Source organism: Embiotoca jacksoni, unplaced genomic scaffold (genome assembly GCF_022577435.1).
Source record: "Embiotoca jacksoni isolate LCO1_2020_lvr unplaced genomic scaffold, fEmbJac1.0.p SCAF_113, whole genome shotgun sequence".
Lineage (NCBI taxonomy): Eukaryota > Metazoa > Chordata > Actinopteri > Embiotocidae > Embiotoca > Embiotoca jacksoni.
In genome coordinates this window covers 152,446-169,940 of record NW_027185245.1, presented here as the reverse complement: position 1 = coordinate 169,940, position 17,495 = coordinate 152,446, and the positions used below count along the sequence as shown (strand labels likewise).

Sequence of the window (17,495 nt, the reverse complement as noted above, 5' to 3'; positions counted from 1 at the left end):
AATCCACTGACACGGACAGTTGGATTGAACACTGGGCTACTGTTAACAGGCCAGAACCGCCACCCAAATGGAGGCGCTTGCTCATTTTCGCACTCACTCGGCTTGTCCAAAACAATCGAAGGGACTAAAAATGCATGTGAACGAGCAACTGGGTGGATGTGTCGTGATTTAACTGGTGGCTGTGTGTTCATTTATGTTAACAAGTCAACTGTAAATAAAAACACAAACAGTCATCAGATGGGTGTCAACTGACTGTAATTACTGGTGTAAAGCCACAGCAGTTTTTCTCCCTGCTTTCTGGAGTTTCCCATCTTTTTAAAATTCCAAGCTGTCACAGCAACTGTGAGAAAAGAGAGCTGTCATCCTCAAAAAATAAAAATCTTCTGCCCATTGCCTCACTGTCGAGTCAGGTCTGCTGAAATAGTATCACCTGTCCTGTGAGATTGTGAGATCCTGCAGGCCAGAGGGAGTGTGTGTGTGTGTGTGTGTGTGTGTGTGTGTGTGTGTGTGTGTGTGTGTGTGTGTGTGTGTGTGTGTGTGTGTGTGTGTGTCAAAACGTTTCATGCTGCAGAAACAGGAGATAGGCTTCTACCCTGTAGGGCCTGTCTGCGTTTCACAGGAATGCAAAATTGTGCGCGACACAAACAAGCAAACCATCAGCTAGGTGCTGACGGTTGTTTTGGCCAAAGGGGACAGGAGTGTACCAAATATGTGACCCACGGGGGGGGGAGAAGCAGATGGGAGATATGGGGTGTAAAAAAAAAAAAAATGGATATTTAACTTAATAGACTGACATCTTTTTTTTTTTTAGTTGGACTCATTTGGAATCAAATTTTGATTTTTTTTTTGATTTTTTTTTTTTTAATTGCTTTGAAGCACACAGGACTGCAATATTTTTCCACAGTGCAATTTTATCACTAAATCTTTACTTAAAACAAATATATAGAAAATGGCCAAGGAAAAAGATTTAAGACAGCAGTTTAATATTGGGAAATAAGGTTGTTCATTTTCTTCCCAAGACGTACTGTAAATGGACATCACTATTGTGTACGCCAAGTAGCTATACTGTCAGCAGCCAACATAAAGGGGGGAAAATGGACTTCATTTACCTACCAGCCTCAAGTTAGTAAGTAAATAAATACAATTTATTTGTACAGTGCTTTTCACAGACAAACTCACAAAGTGCTTCCCAAAAGAAAACAACATACAACAGAAGAGGTAAGGAAGATTAGGTACCCGACCCAGATTAAAAAGGGTGAAACTAAAAACACAATACACAAAGAAATACTTCAAGTACAGAAGTTCAGCCCCCTAACTCTCACTAAATAATGCACTGTAACTAACTTGTACAAGAGCAGTAAATTCTCAGTTTTACATTTTGGTTTCAAAGATATATTGAGGTTCAGAGGTGGGAGTGGATTTTGTTACCTTTGGACGGAACCGGGTCAGCTTTTTCTCCTTTTCCAGTCTTCATGCTAAGCTGAGCTAACTGTGTGTAGCCCAGAGTCTATCTTAAAGACATGCGAGAGGTATCGATCTCTTTAACTAACTCCAAAATGTTGTGTCACATCAAAATGTCATTTCACAAACAAGCACAGGTTCATAATTTGAAGTCGCCAGTCGAGCAGTCTTCTGTCTTTAACACGCCGCCGCCACACCCACACTTTGTTGTAAAGCTGATAATCACATTGGGTTGTCTGTGAGCCTCATTCCTGTGGGAATGTATTCTGAGACTTTGACCTCTTCTTTTTTAAACCCCCATACCAACACACACACAGAAACCTTCCTCTCCTGCCTGGAGCTCTCATCTGGTCTCACTTTAGGTTTTGAGGTTTGTGTTTTTGGGGACACTACAGAGCTGCTGGTTCAAACGACAGCAGGAAGGCCTTTCTGCGGACTTCCCCAAAATACATTTAAAATTAATTTGGATTCTGTTTTGACCGAGCAATCATTCACTTCCCGCAATAATTATTACAGATACGAACGGAGGAAAACACAGAGTCCTCTCTGTCTCCAGTGTCTGTAGTATTGGCATAACACGGTGTTCTGTGCACACATCCAGGACCCCGACAAGCCAATAAGGAATAAACAATTACTGCAGACGGACGGGCAGGAGAGATTATGGGGGTATTTGTTTTTCTGGCACGAAACTAAGTGCAAATGTGGATAATCGAAGTTCGCCTGTGCCGAATGTTGATTGTGAAGAGATATCAATGATGTATTAAATGATTGTTTTCTGATAAAGCAAGTGATGAATGATAACTCTAGAAAAGTAGTTGGCTCTGATGTTGAGGGCTTTAAGGACTTGCAGTGAAAAGGTAATTGTGTGTCGGTGCGCGTTGCACAACAGATGCTGACGGGCATAAAGCTGGAGAGGTGTGTGGAATTCCCCCCGTTCGTGACACAAAGAGGTTACAGACATGATCCCGCAAACAATCACACACGGTAAACTCTTTTGAAAAGCACAATAATTATTCTTTGGAGTTCAGTACTTCAGAAGCTAGATGAGCTTTAAAGGGAGATATTCGCTTTATGGTGAGTTAAAGGAAGATCAATACGAGTCTCATGTGTGAGCAGAAAATATGAAGCTAAGCCTGTTAGCTTTGCCTCGCACAAAGAGCGTAAACAAGAAAACCTTTCAAACCCAATCCCGCTACATCTAAAGGTCACTCGTTAAATCTTATTTGTTTCTTATTTAACAAAATTAAGAGGAAAAATAAACAACATTTTGCTGTTTTTCTGTGGTTTATGTGCTGAATGACTTTTTTTTTTTTTTTTTGTAAAAAGTTATTTGCTACCTGGCAGTAAATATATAACACCAAGTAAAATGGCAAAGTGGATCTTTTACACTCCGCTTAGATTAAACACACAGATAAAACGTGTTAATTTGTGATCTTTAGATGTGCTGGTTGCTGGATTTAAAAAAAAAATATTGAACAGAAGTAGGCCGTCTCCCCCTGTTTCCAGTTTTTATGGTAAACTAAGCTAAGCTGACTGTTGGTTCATATTCAACAGACCGATATTTCACGGCTCCATTCGTCTCATCTAACTCACTGCCCGAAAGCAAACACGTATTTTTCCCCGAAATGTCAAACTATTGTTTCAGCGCTCACTGCAACACAAAGCCTGCTCTGGCAGATCATCTCTCCCTACAGGCATTTCGTTCTCCTCTCCTTGTTGATCTTTAGTGAAAATATGTATCCTCCTACTTCCTTCAACTTTCACAATATGTACCGAGAAAAGCCGAAGCCAGGACACCTCCTTAACTGTCTCATAATACCGGGAGTGATGCAGATTGTAGGTTTCTGATTGGGTCATAATCACCGAGGAGAATAAAGAGCTCAGGCACCTCTGAATCATTTCTGTGCAGAAGTTAGCAATCAGTATGACCAAGGGAGCAATTTTGACTATTAGGGCCACCCATCTGGGGTCTGCGGGGGAGTTACAGGGTTCACAAGTTCTACACAGACCCACATGTGCGTGAACATTGCAAGCACACACAGATGCTAAGAGAAAAATGTAGGATCAAACAAGGACGGCGTGTGTACAAACATGCTGGCAGTCTTCTTTAACACACACACACACACACACACACGCACGCACACGCACGTATGATCTGGATCTCATGTGAAGCATGCTTGGATTACTAACCAAGATGACAGAGGATGAGCAGCCACAAATTGCAGGGAGCTTGGGATGGTGGGGTGGGTGGGTCGGTGTAGTTTGGGTGGGGGGGTCGGGAGGAAAACTGTCCGTGGCACCGTACGCAGGGAAAGACTGAGGTAATTACTTTCTCCTCCACACTATTCTTCAGCCCCAAAAGATGTTTTTAGCGTGCCATTAAGCTCTCCAGACGTCAAAGGCCTCTGACATTTCTGGACATGCGCTGACACAAAGACGGCATTTTCCACAGTTCATCATTGCTCTGACTATCTGCGAGCCGAGCCTTCTTTTAAATCATTCAGCTTGGAATCCTAAACCCTCCTGATATTTCCATACTCCGAAGACAGAGCGTTTGATAAATGTTTCCTGGCCTCTGGCGCACTTTTATCTCGGGATCCATTTGATCATTTTTACCAGCCTCTGACGCTGAATCTCATACGGCAGGCACAAAGTAGAAGAGAATATCTGTGTGACATGATGAGCGCAGCATTTCCACAATTTCTCCCTGGATTTCTGTGCCCACCTTTGAAGCCCTTCAAAACCCCCCTTGTCGTCTCCGATTGAGGCCAGATAAGAGATGACATGTGGGCGCACAATCAGCCGGTCTTATTCTCCTCTTTTAAACTTTTGCTCTTATCCCTCAGTCAGTCCAGCAAAAAGAAAAAAAAAAAAAAAAAAAAAAAAAAAAGGGACCCCTCTCCCTGATCTGTGCGAACAATACCAGTGCCACACACCTCAAGCATTCCTTTGAAGCTGTAAGCGCAGCCTGTGCTGCTGTCTCGGGGTCCTATCTCCCTGAAACAGATCAGATAGTGAGTGAGTGATGTTTGCAAACACATACACGGCCAGAACCCCTCTGTGTTTTTTTGAAGCTGGCGGTGCTCCGAATCAGGAATGTGATCATGTGATAAAGATGACAATAAAGTGGCAGAAGCTATTGAGATTTCCCGTGTTGTTTATTTTGTCAATGGGAGCCCTCACAGTTGGGATTGCACGGGGCGCTTTTTTAGCTTAAATCCACATTCATTACAATCTCTCACATCTTTACACTGTTGACATTTTGTTGGAGAGAACAGAAGTTTGAGGTTTCCCATTGTTTCTTCCTTAATGTAATTGCATTTTTTTATCACTCCTCATTCCCCTTTTACAGTGTTTATAGCCAATAAGACCCGTCAAAATACGAATTTCAGGCACTCACTCCACATAAAATCTGTTTATACGCTCTGTAAACTTCACATCATTTCATGTTGTGGCGCACTGCCGGGCCTTTCAGGGAGGATGAGTAAAACTATTCTCATTTTGGTTTTCATAAGCCCCGTCTCTCTCAAACACATGCTGTTCTCGCTGAGTTACAACAATGCCCGACCTGGAAAGTCTTGAGTTTCCAAAAGATTCCTTTGATCCATAGCGGAAATCACATTCCTGTGTCATGTATAAAAGCGTTGTTTATTCTTTCATTCATTACACAGAAGGAGACCGACGTTTGGCCAACACATGTACTATACATCTGAAACATGTGGAGAGCAGCCCCTCGGTGTTTGGACGGAGACGTCTTATATAGCGGGCTAACTCGCATACTGCAGATATTACTCCCTGATGAAAGGAAATTTCGATATTTTAGTTAACGTTAAGCATTCAAGAGCTTTATTCCCCTCCAACAAAGCGATCGCAGCTTCTGTGGTGTGTGAAGCGGGGAAACTGGATCACAGATGTTTGCGTGAAGAACCACCTTGATGAACTTGGATATAATGCCATGGCGTGTGGACGCCGAGTGAGACAGGTTTTCCTGTGGCTCAAAACAGAAGCAGGTGCAGCGCCCTTAAACATCCACATCTAAGCAACGGGCTCGTATATGTTACAATTAAAGCAAGATGTCCTCTGAATGAGTCAATGGCACACGCATATGTTTGGTTGAACCTCGAGGCTTGGCCTTCGGAGATGGCAAAGACTTTGGAGTAGTGGTGGTTTTATGTAATTAAGGATCCTGTTTTCTTACAAGTAGGATGAGCCCCAGAGGTCAGTGGAAGAAAAGTCTGTCTCGCGATTCTATCAGCGGATTACCACCTCCTCCTTCCTGTTTGCTTCCTCTCGGCCGTTCAGCTGTGCTCAGATGCCAGCCAGAGAGACTGTTCTCACAGATAGCAAATGTTAATTACAGTCCTATGTTTGGAACAATTTCCCTTTCCTCCCCATCTCTCAGTCTCACATCTGGTTAATCTTTTTGTTTTTGACTCTCTGCTGTTGGGGGATGTCACTCTTCCGCTTATCCTCTTTCCGCCTCTCCCTTTCCCACTTCCGAGGACAGTGTAGGCCAGTCTGTGTGCCAGCTGTGTATTTTTTTTACATTACAGGGAATCAGTGGGGGAAAGTAACTCATTATATTTACTCAAATACTGTTCTTATGTGCAATTTTGAGGTACCTATACTAAACCTGAGTATTTCCATCTGATGTTACTTTCTACTTCCTTTCAGAAAGGAATGCTGCCCTTTCTTCTTCACTTCATTTATTTGATGGCTTTCGTTACTTTTCAGATAAAGAATTGACACAATGGATAATATAACAAGCTTTTAAAATACAACACATTGTTCCAGTGGTTTGGCTTTTGATGTCCTTCAAAAATGAATGTGTAGTCGGGTCACATTTCCCAACTGAGTTGTTAAAAGCTCAATTAAATAGTCATTTTCTCACATGGTTTCATTTCAATGAATGTTCACGAGACAATATCTCACCAAAAATCAAAAACTAAAAAAAAAAAAGTCCAAAAACTTTTTTTTAAATTCTTCTGACAGTAAAACACTTTGAATTGCATAGAGTTCCTCAGTGGTATTGCAGTTTCAGGCACATTGGCCTTATCTTTCCGACCCAGACGCTACGTCCACTTTTATTCACAGTCTATGGTACATACGTGCAGATAGAGGTCTATTTCATTATAGTATAGATTGTGAATATGATAATAAAACCATATCAGTCAGAGGGACCAAACCAGAACTTTTACTTTAATATTTTAACTACATTTTGCTGCTAATATGTAGTTTTACTGAAATAAAATTTGTCATGCAGGACTTTTACATGAAAGGTATTAGTTATCAATGGAGGGCCTCAGGTGAGATCAGAAGAGCATTTGGATTGGACCTGGCAGTTTGAGGGATTTAGACCAGTGAAGTTTGAGCTTGATGATCTACGGTATATAAAGAAACTAAACATCAGTTTGGACAAAACACTGAAAAGAAAAACAACCGTACTATTCTCTAAATACAAGGGGACAATAGCATATTATACCTGCATATCTGCAGCAGCTGCGGCCTCGGATGTGAATTGAGGAGTTTTGATCATACCTTACATACAAAAGCCTCATCACATCAATTCAACAAAATAGTCTTTGCTTTAAATACTTCCGCATTACAATCTATGAATGTTTGCACTTCCTTTCTTAATCCTCTGGCTGACACTGAAGCTTTCATCTCCCCCTCTGATCTTCCAGCCTTTGAAATGAGCAGCTCCACACCTGCTCATCCCAGACACTTAAACAGCATGAGAGCTGTTGAACGTAACCCGCATCCTCGCTTTGTTTAAAATTCCACCACTCAACCGGCCAAGGAGCGCTGCTTATTGAGATATATGGAAAACACAGGACCCCCTAGGTGTGAGCTTTAGTTAGCAGCGTTAGCACATAACCGCCTATGCAGGATCAACTGCTTAAAACGGGCTGTAAACACGAGAGAGACATTTACTGTACTCTTTTTTTCGCAACAATGTCAACTTAATGAAGAAACAAACCAGACATTTCTGTGATAAAACAGACATTTTTTTTGTAGACAGTATTGAATTCAATTACTCAAATAAATCTAATTGAAATTTGATCAACAGCATCAATAGAAATGATCTGTTGTTGTTGGTCATAGGGAGTGAACATTATCTGAATGTAGGGACCTCTGATTCACTCTTATCTGTCCATTCAAAGCAATTAATTATATATTGTGATAATGTACCGTGCGAAGGTTTTAGGCTGTACATGTAAAGTAAGGATTCTTTCAAACGATACCATTAATACTTTTTTAAATTCTCAGTTAACTTCATACAAACCTAAATCAAATCAATATTTTATGTGTCCATCTTTAAAACCGGATCACTGCTCCTCGGTACACTTGCACAGTTTTTTGGAGGAACTTGGCAGGTAGATTGTTTAGAGCATCCGGAAAGACTCATCATCACGGTATTACATGAACCTGAGATCGGGACGAATTTGAGGCCATATCATCTGTTGCAGTGCTCCTTCTTCTGAGGAGAGGTCTTTATGATCCTGGGAGTGCGTTTTGGGTCGTTGTCGTACTGCTAAATGAATTTCGGGACCAATCAGATGCCTCTCCGAACAACAGATACAAATTTAAACAACAAAAAGTGTGTAAAACATTTAGCACGGTGATGTCAATCTCTACTGTCTGCGCAGAGAACAAACTACTTCCACAGTAAAGCAACAGGAGGGCTGCAAATGCAGTTCATGCAAGATTGTTTAAGAGACACAGCACCATCAACTGATGGAATCGTGTAATTACAGATTTGAGGAAGGGCATGAAGTCAGCTGTACAGGATATTTTCCCAGAGGTGGGTTCATTTGACCGTTGTTGTTTGTGTGTGTGTTTATGCTCATCATTTTAAAAAAAAAACCTGTTCAGACCAGTCCTTCCTTCTTGCTGCCCAGCGTGGCCACCGTACATCAGTGCGCGGGAGATCCATTGGGCTTTGTCCCAGAGCACTTCATTCACTGAGGACACCTTTAGCAGCAGGACAGTTTTCCTCTCACGGCTCACTTTCCTGTCCATCGACTCTTTCTGTGGAGAGACGAGAAGCCAAACGGTGGGTTTCAGGTGTGTGATAAGGGTGTAATCTGTCAGCACAGCTGTGTGACGTCCGTTATGCCGGACATACAGAAACCATTCACCTTTAGGGACAAACATCAGTGAGCCGCTGAAGATTCAGAAGCGTGACAGCCCTTCTTTCGGTCCATCGTACAAGAACTCATGGCCCAAACCGTTGCCACACTTCCCGCAACAAACCTGATGAATTTAAACCCAGAAGGTACAGATCAAAACTTTATGCCTAAACATCACATGATCGATAACAAGTTTAGTGTTTAAATTAATCCTGTTTCGTCCAGCTAAATATGTCCTGGCTTATTATAACAAACATACTCACACACTTCCTTCACTACCTTTAAGGGTCCCCATGCTTCAGGGTGTTTAGAGACACTGTCCTCATGGATCGTCTCTGAGAAGGCTGGCCAAGGAGAGGAGTGCTGGAACTTGGACGTGCTGGAAAATAACTCGTGGCCACATTCAGAACACACGTATATACCTGAGGACAAGTAAAGAGACGTGGCCTTTCATTCTAGTGACAGTGTGGGTCTTGTTTTCTACTTCACGTGCAGCCTCTCGCTTTGTTTGCCACTCACCAGGCGCAAAATGATTCATATATTCCTCTCCACCAGAAAAAGAGCAGTATGACATTTCGTCCATGTCAGACGTTTCGTAGAAGTAGGTTTGCTTTGGTTCGTTTGGAAACGTATGTTTACAAAGAGTGAACCCCGGCTTAAGCTGGAAATAACCTGCATGCCCAGATCAAGTGTCAGCAGCTCTGTTGCTCTTGTGTAATGCCTGATCTCATTCCCATTACTTCCACCTAATGGCAGGAATTCACTGAGCAGTACTGTTAATACAATGTCAACTTTCTCACAAGAATATTTGTCAAGCACATTTCACTATAGCATGCACGTCTGCTAACAGTTTTATTAGTTAATATAACTACATAAGGAGCTGTTCTTCTACTGCTTAACATATTCCATTGATATTTTTTTAGGACTTTAGTTCCCTTTACTGAGCCAACAGGCAAAACCTGCCAGCTCAGCGGTAAAAGAAGCTATTATATAAATTCATAAATATTGGGACTGAAATACACATTTTAAACGTTGGCTAATTTAATCAAAATATATGGAGAGAGCACTGAATTTTTTATTTCAAATATATTTATTTGATTCTTAGCGTACCGGTTAATAGGATACATTTACATAAAGCTTTTCAAGAGAGCTGTATATCATATCAGCTTGTTTTTATTTAACAAAAACAGCATATTATAGCCACTTATTTTCGGCATCCAGCACATTAAACCCTGCAGTTCGAGACAATACGTAGTTAAAAACCATAATAATCACTTTTGGAAAAGGTTAATTTATTTTTTTGATTTTGTTGCTGCTTCTTTCTGACGGACTCTCAGTAAGAAAAAGCTCACAGAATCATGAGCAGACAATCTCATATCTCATCATTATTTAGTGTCAATCTGCGTAAAAGTGATAAGAGTGATTGTTGATCAATGAGGTAAAACTGGTCATGGACTATTATTGCATAATAAAGCTGTTGAGACCAGTCGTCCGTTCTTGCTGTCCGGTGAGGCCACCATTCGTCAGAGCCCTGGTGCTCCCACACTGGGCTTTTCCCCAGAACACTTCATTGACTGTCCGCACCTTCAGCAACACAAGAGACTTCTAGTCCAGCAGCACTTCCTCCTGACAGCTCACCTTACTGTCCATCGACCTTACCTGTGGAGAGGGGACAGAGAGAAGGACATGTACAGCAGTTTATATCAAACAAGTGTTTAACATTTGGAACAACCTTTCTGCGGGAATGTTTATATTCTGTTGAGTTCGAAGATGGTATATTCTGCAAGACGGTAATTTGTTCCCGTCTTTGAGGACTGTGGGGGACGCGTTCTTCTCTATGTTGACTGTATTAGTGTGTAGAGAAACAAAACAGAGTCAAATTTCTTTTATGCGTTCATATGTTTGGCCAATAAATCTGATTCTCATAAAACAGAAAGTTGTTGCCATGACAGTAGATGATGCTTTAAGACGTCGCTGCAACGAGAAGCTACAAATTCTGAAATGTGGATCCTTCACACACATCTTCAACCCGACAGCACAGAAGATCTAAACAATCAGGACTATTTTACGGGGGTCAAATCAGCTCATTGTTGAGTCAGAGTGACCGTTTTTTCCCCCAAATTTTAAGAAATTCCCTCGAGGCGTTCCGAAGATATCGCATTCACGACATTTGTTCCCGATTCATTGTTGGGTGAAGATAAAAATACAAGTGTTGAGAATTTTACTAACTCTTCAAATTCATTCAAAAAATATCCTTTTGGCTAATCAACTGGTATTGGCAGAACATCTCTGGAAATATGTGTTTACCCCACTCTACACTTGGCATTATAGAAGAGGGAAACTAAACGTACTGGAAGATACTTTTGTACAGTCAAGTTTTCTAAAGTTAATGGGAACGCGGTAACTGCAATCAAATTGGTATCAATACATTGCTGTGGTCCATATATACAGTACAGCAACTCCAAATATAAACTTCAACAATCTAACAGGGCAGATGCAGTTGTCGTAGCCTTGTTTTGTGATATAAACTGATTGTTTGTACCTTTAGGGATGAACTTCAGGGAGCTGCTGAATATTCAGAAGCGAGACAGCCCCTTGGTTGGTCCATCATTCACAAACTCATGGCCCAGTCCGTTTCCGCACTTCCCACACCGCACCTGGAACAACACAACATGCATCTTTCTCCGAACACAAGTCCTTCGTATAGCTAAATTGATCAACCAGCTATTAAGTTACAGTATGCGATATAAATCCCTTTCATTTGTTTAAACTGATTATTCAAGTTGTGAGCTGGCAGGTGGACAAGAAAATAAACAGCACACACACTGAGCCACACTTTTCTTTTTTTTTTTTAAACTACTGATGGTACCTTGTATGCCCCAGGTCTCTCCTCATGTTTGGACACACTGTCCTCTAGGATGGTCTCTGTGAAGGCTGGCCAGGGTGAGGAGTGCTCATACTTGGAGCAGCTGGAGAACAGCTGGTGATCACACTTGGAGCAGACATAAATCCCTAAGGAGTAAAGGGTGTCATGGTGAGGTGATGAAATACCTGTTTTCATAATTAGGTTTTTCACTATGTAAATCATTTCTGTCACTCTTCCACAGCCCGTCAGGTTAGTCTTGACAAAATATGTTGTGGATATTTTCTGTGGATTGTATTGAAGGTTTTAAAGGAATCCCACGTGTTTTTGTTGTATTATTGTTGATAGATGAATAATTGTTTGAGGATGTGTTTTTATATATATATATATATTTTTAAAGAGATAAAGTATTTGCATTAATTAAGGATTTGTTCTTAAATAGAAACCTTCTCATTTATGTAACTACATCCTGTTGTGTAACCTGAACATGGGTTTCAAAGGTTTACTAGTTAACAGGTTTGTTCATTATCTCCCCGACCGTCGATGTAGTTCTCTGCGACCTTAAGCACAACAAAATACTTTTTTTTTTTTTTTTTTAAAGATTCGTATAGCCTACAAAAGATTGAAGCGGACAATTCAGGACTATCGACATCAAGTTTGAAAAGTTATGTGCGCTCGGTAGTTAGCAAACCGCGGCTAGCCGGTTATCACCAACTTCTGCCGGACACGCGTTAAAACAGCAAAAAGTTATTCGGAAATATCAAATGGAAGCACCGAAGAGTCATATAAGTACCTAGTTTAAAATGGTCTTTGAAGGCCTCTCCACCGAAGAAGGAACAAAACGACATTTCTTTCAGGGTAAAGTGCTGAATCTGCCTCTGTTTACAGACGAGCGGAAACACTCCGCCGTGAACGGCAAGACTTCCGGTTTAAGTGTCTGAGCTTCAAAATAATATATATACATATATAATACATTTATACACATATATATACATATATATATTTAGCCAAACGTTTGACGAAGATCCCACAAATTAATACATTACCTCATCATGTAACACCAAGGTTTAGTTTAGTTTTCAAATTATTTTAGTAGAAATGTAGCTCTTTATAAAAAAAATAAAAAAATAAAAATAAAAAAATAAAAAAATTCATTTATGATATACATCCTTCTCTTTATGCTTTATTTGAGGTGGCTTGGCTGTTGTAAAATACTTGTCCCATCTCGATTCGGACTTCACGCTTTTATTCTGAACAATTCCAACCGGAAGTCGTTTTTATAGTTTCTTTTTGTTGCTGGCAGATCCCAGCTGCGTTAGCCGAGTTTTGTCTCCCCGTTATCTGGCTTTCATTGCTGATGTTTGTCCCTCTCTCCTGAGACATGGACGCCACGATGTTCCAGCTGAGGTCCTTTGTCCACCAGCGGCTGTACGCGGCAGCGGAGGAGATCCTCGGAGAGGTGGAGAAAACCATAACTTTAGCTCTGCATGAAGCCGAAGTTAGTCGATCAAAAGAGGAGGTTGAAAGTCTGCGGCAGCAACTGGGCCTCCCGCGAAATCAATCAGGTTTGTGACGCCGCTTTTACTGTGGTGCACGGTGGCATTTTGGTGTCCGTACTGGTGGCAGCTTACACGCTTTTCTCTGCGGGTGTCGGACGATTCAGCCAACTGCAGTAACTGCACGCCGATTTATTTATTTTTTACATCTATAAGTGTACACAAAACGTAGCAGGTACGCGGTGATGGTAATGTGTGCTCGATGGTCTTAATTGTTTGACATCTCATACTCACCCTGACAGCTATGGATGTTGCTCACGCATGCGCACACGCAAACAATCCCCTCGCACCAAGCAGTGGCTGCTGCAGAAGTTGCAGAGATATTTTTTAATACGTTACAGAATAGTGAGGAGCAGTTTTCCGGAACGTCTCTGAAGGATAGCTGGGACAGAGCGCCATGGTAGATTTGTATTTGTCCCATTTCATACTCGGCACTTGTATTTACTTCAATTTTCATTGGAAAATTAAACATGACAGGCTGCTGGGTAACTTTTGTGAATATCTCTTTTGTAGCTGCACAACCTCCAATGACCAGCCACAGCCTGGAGCATGAAGACAAATCTGACACTCCACCGCTGCCGGAGAACCAAGGACCATCAACACCGGAGGAGTCCAACTTCAGTCAGAGTCCTGAGGTCCCCGGACCCTCTGAATCCAGCACAGATCTGGACAATAAGAACTGGAACTATTGCTCGGGAGAGACCGATTTCAAGATGGCCCAGATAAAAGAGGAGCAGGAGGAACTTGAAGATGAGAGTCAAACACCTGAGAGTGTTGTTCCTTTCCCTGAAAATGTGAAAAGAGAGCAAGATCAGTCGGAGACACAAACACCACATGAAATGCAGCTGGTTTCCTCAGACCGCTCTGCGGCTCCAAGTGAAAACAGCGACAGTGATGGGGAGATGGGGAACAGCACAGGAGAACAGACCAATATGATGAGACGGAACGAAAACATGTTGCGTGAACAAAGTGGCGAGGACAACGAGAACGGCCAAGCAGCGTTGCCATTTGAGAATTGTTCCGTTAAAGGACAAAAGGACCGTAGTTTTTGCCATTTCTGTGGCAAGGGATTTCAGTACATTGGCTCTTTGATGAAGCACATAAAAACACATGAGAGCAAAACTGACTGTAGCTATTGTGGGATTACACACCAGTCTGCAAAGGAGCTGATAACACATTTGAAACGTTGTCACAGCAAAGCCTATTTTTGTGACATTTGCGGCAAGACATTTGCCAGTACCCGCTGTCTCCGGCTGCATGAAAGAATACACACGGGCATAAAAGAGTTTGTGTGTCAAGAATGTGGCAAAACATTTTACCGTAAAGAGCATCTCATAGTCCATGTGAGGACCCACTCTGGGGAGAAACCATATCACTGTGATATTTGTGGAAAAGCTTTCAGTCAGAGCCAAAATCTTACAATTCACAAAAGAAGCCACTCGGGGGAGAGACCGTACCATTGCGGCCTGTGTGGCAAACTTTTTAACACAAGCAGTCACCTCAAAACGCACATGAGATACCACTCTGGAGAAAAACCGTACCCATGTGACATCTGCGGTAAACGCTTTCGCCAGAGTGGACAGATGACCAGACACAGGACCACGCATACAGGAGAGAGGCCTTATGCCTGCAATGTTTGTGGGATGAGATACAGGTTTGCACCGAATCTTAAGGTGCACTTGCAAACTCATGAAAAGGCAGCAACTGAATGAAAACTTATTGTAAGTCGCTTTGGATAAAAGCATCAGCTCAATGAAATGCAATGTAAAACGGTGACATTTACCAGACAGGCCTTCTCAGAACATGTTTGCTTGAGTTAAGTTTACTTGCGTGGCAGAATTCTTCTCTGTGTCCCACCTGTTGGCCATTATTGGTTTCATCCGCAAATCATATACTGTATGTTTTAACATTGCTGAAAGTATAAGTTGTTAGGTTGATTTGATACATTTCAGGTAGCTGCTGGTGTCGGGACACACCGAGACAGTATGGAAACCATAGATTTGTGTATATTTGAGACGAGTAATCTCACAGTAAAGTTGTTCAGTTTCCTTTAAATTGAAGTTGGACAGAGCTGACATGACAATATGGTGAAGTCATTAAAGGGATAGTTTGGATTGTTTGAAGTGGAACTGCAAGTACTTAATCCATAGTGTTTATTACCTGCAGTAGATAGGGTTTGGCACATTCCCAGTTTGGAGAAGCAGCCAGCTGTACAGGCATGGAAGCACGTGGAACATTGAACAGCATGTTCCACTGTGGATGGAGTACAACTTTACTTTGCCGTCAGACAGCCTTTTTTGATGAGGAACTGAGGCCCTTATATCCGTCTGTACTCTCTTTGAAGCCACCAGACTCCTTTGACAAAAACAGTCATTTTTACTCTGCAGGACTCGGGGAGTTACTGGTCTACCGCTGCCTTGATGAGGTGGTTTGTTTGTGTTATTGTGTGACTTTGATGGTGTTTTAACGTTTTATCTCCTAATTCAAACAAAAGCTGCAGTCACGCAACAAGACAAACAAACAAACTAACCAATCAAAGCGACGGTAGACCAGCAACTCCTGTGTTCTGCAAGGTAAAATTCATGTTTCCATCATTATTGCACAAACACATCTTTGACAAAGTAAATGCCCTGTTGTAAAGTTTTTATAAGTTTCTTTTATTTTGAAGGATTGTTGGAACAGACCCTTTTTGGCTGTTATAAAAACATCCAGTCTGGATATGTTCATAAATCCATGTAAGTTTCTGTTCTATATTTTCGGCTGTGTAAGTGTGTTGGTATACACCAACTCTGTATATTTATCTCCATAGGTGCAGCATCTCTACAGCTGTTTTTAGATCTCTGTATTTTTGTATATTGCTTGTGTAACGTCTCAATGGGGTGAGACCAACTTTCCACATGGTGGACAATAAAGTTTAATCTCCTGTTATATAACATTACAGTGGTCTGCAAATGGTTTTAAGGCTGTGGCCGCCAGGTAAGAATTAAAAACACAGTCCAAACATCTCATTCATAAAGCTACTTAAGTTTATGAACGATGTGTATTTTCACAGTGCATAGGTAGTAAGAATGTGCGCTCTTCTTGCCCACGTTATGGCCTCACAAAATACCTAGAATGATGATGAATTTGGAAGGTATCAAGCCCTTTAACGATAAATTTTTTTTTTTAAACAGTGTTTTTGTTTAGTTTTTTGTTGAATAAATATTTTAAACTGAGTCTTGAAATCTTGAAATTTTGAATTTAAAATAAGTAAATACAAATTAAATGTTCTGAAAATTTAGCGAAACCAAAATTAGCATTCAACAACTATTATTCCCGTGAGGCATGGACAGTTCTTCTTCAGCTAATACTCATGGGATATGCTAAATGCTACTAAAATAAGTTTTTTTTAAATGGGATGTCATTATTTTTTACAAATATATACCGTTACCATGGATACAGTGAGACTGGCCTGTGAACAGAAATACTTCCTGTTTGAGTATCTTACCTTCAAAATAATCTGATGAAAGTGGTGTGCTGCTTTTTATATTTTAGATATTTAATCATAACATTTTACTAAATTGTCTAACGTATGGGAATATGTAGCACAGCACATGATTCCTCCAATGTCACAAATCTTAATTTTTTTTGTAACTGAACAGAAGTTCTACTCTGGCCTGTGGAGTTCCTCAAGGAGCTTTTCTTGGACCAGTTTTTATTTTCTACTTACATGTTCCTTTTAAGGCATATTTCTTGTCCGTTTGGCTGTTTCTTATCATTGCTATGCCGATGACATCCATCTGTTTGCATTAGTAACAGCTGCTAAACCTTCAAATCTGTACATTTCACAAGATCGTCTTACTGAGATTATTTCAACCATTTAAATCAGAACAAAACTAACATCTATCAGAGTTATTTCAGTGTAGTAGCAGAGAAGTCTGTGGCAGTATTGTATTACTGAAACATGAAGTTGTTAATTAAATTTAGTTCCCCCCCACACACATTGTATGTAAATAAGTACGAGAAAAGATTAGAAACACCTCTCAGTATAATGTAGTCCAGGAAACACTTCTTAACTAAATATAAATAGTTAATTGAATATAAACATTTCCTGCAATGTAAACAAAAACTGAACATTATAAACTTTGTGAAAAAAACACAGCATAAAGTACTGGCCAATGGATGTATTTTAACATATTCTATTCAGTTTAAAAAACATTTTATTACAGTATATTCATAAAATGTAATCATAATTCAGCATTTTAGATCTACAGAAACAGTGGGTTGATTTTTTTTTTGATATTGTAAAACTTGCACTTCTATTGCCCTGTTTTACCCTACTTCTGTTTGTAAGTCTTTTAGCAATAATGCAGTTTATATTTCCGCTGTTTTATTTCTAATATCCATCATTCTTTTCTTTTTTTTAAATTTCCTCCAGCTCTATGCAAATTGACACTTTTATTCTGAACGACTCAAACCGGAAGTGATATCATGGTTTCTTAC

The 17,495-nt window shown here is 40.7% G+C and overlaps 2 protein-coding genes and 1 pseudogene across 2 annotated transcripts; 1 reads left to right on the top strand and 2 right to left on the bottom strand.

The window, feature by feature from the left end:
* Nucleotides 1-4,364: 4,364 nt before the first annotated feature.
* Nucleotides 4,365-9,602, bottom strand: LOC138194761 (methionine-R-sulfoxide reductase B1-A-like; annotated as a pseudogene).
* Nucleotides 9,603-9,665: 63 nt separating this feature from the next.
* LOC138194762 (methionine-R-sulfoxide reductase B1-A-like) lies at nucleotides 9,666-12,378 on the bottom strand. Its single transcript, XM_069143727.1, has 4 exons — nucleotides 12,251-12,378; nucleotides 11,464-11,606; nucleotides 11,137-11,251; nucleotides 9,666-10,253 (listed from the first exon to the last, which is right to left on the bottom strand). The coding sequence occupies exons 1-4, from the start codon at nucleotides 12,303-12,305 to the stop codon at nucleotides 10,234-10,236; spliced, it is 333 nt and encodes a 110-aa protein (XP_068999828.1). The 5' UTR covers nucleotides 12,306-12,378; the 3' UTR covers nucleotides 9,666-10,233.
* A 227-nt stretch (nucleotides 12,379-12,605) lies between these two features.
* LOC138194760 (zinc finger protein ZFP2-like) lies at nucleotides 12,606-15,946 on the top strand. The gene is made up of 2 exons (XM_069143725.1): nucleotides 12,606-13,022; nucleotides 13,527-15,946. The coding sequence occupies exons 1-2, from the start codon at nucleotides 12,839-12,841 to the stop codon at nucleotides 14,723-14,725; spliced, it is 1,383 nt and encodes a 460-aa protein (XP_068999826.1). The 5' UTR covers nucleotides 12,606-12,838; the 3' UTR covers nucleotides 14,726-15,946.
* Nucleotides 15,947-17,495: the final 1,549 nt, after the last annotated feature.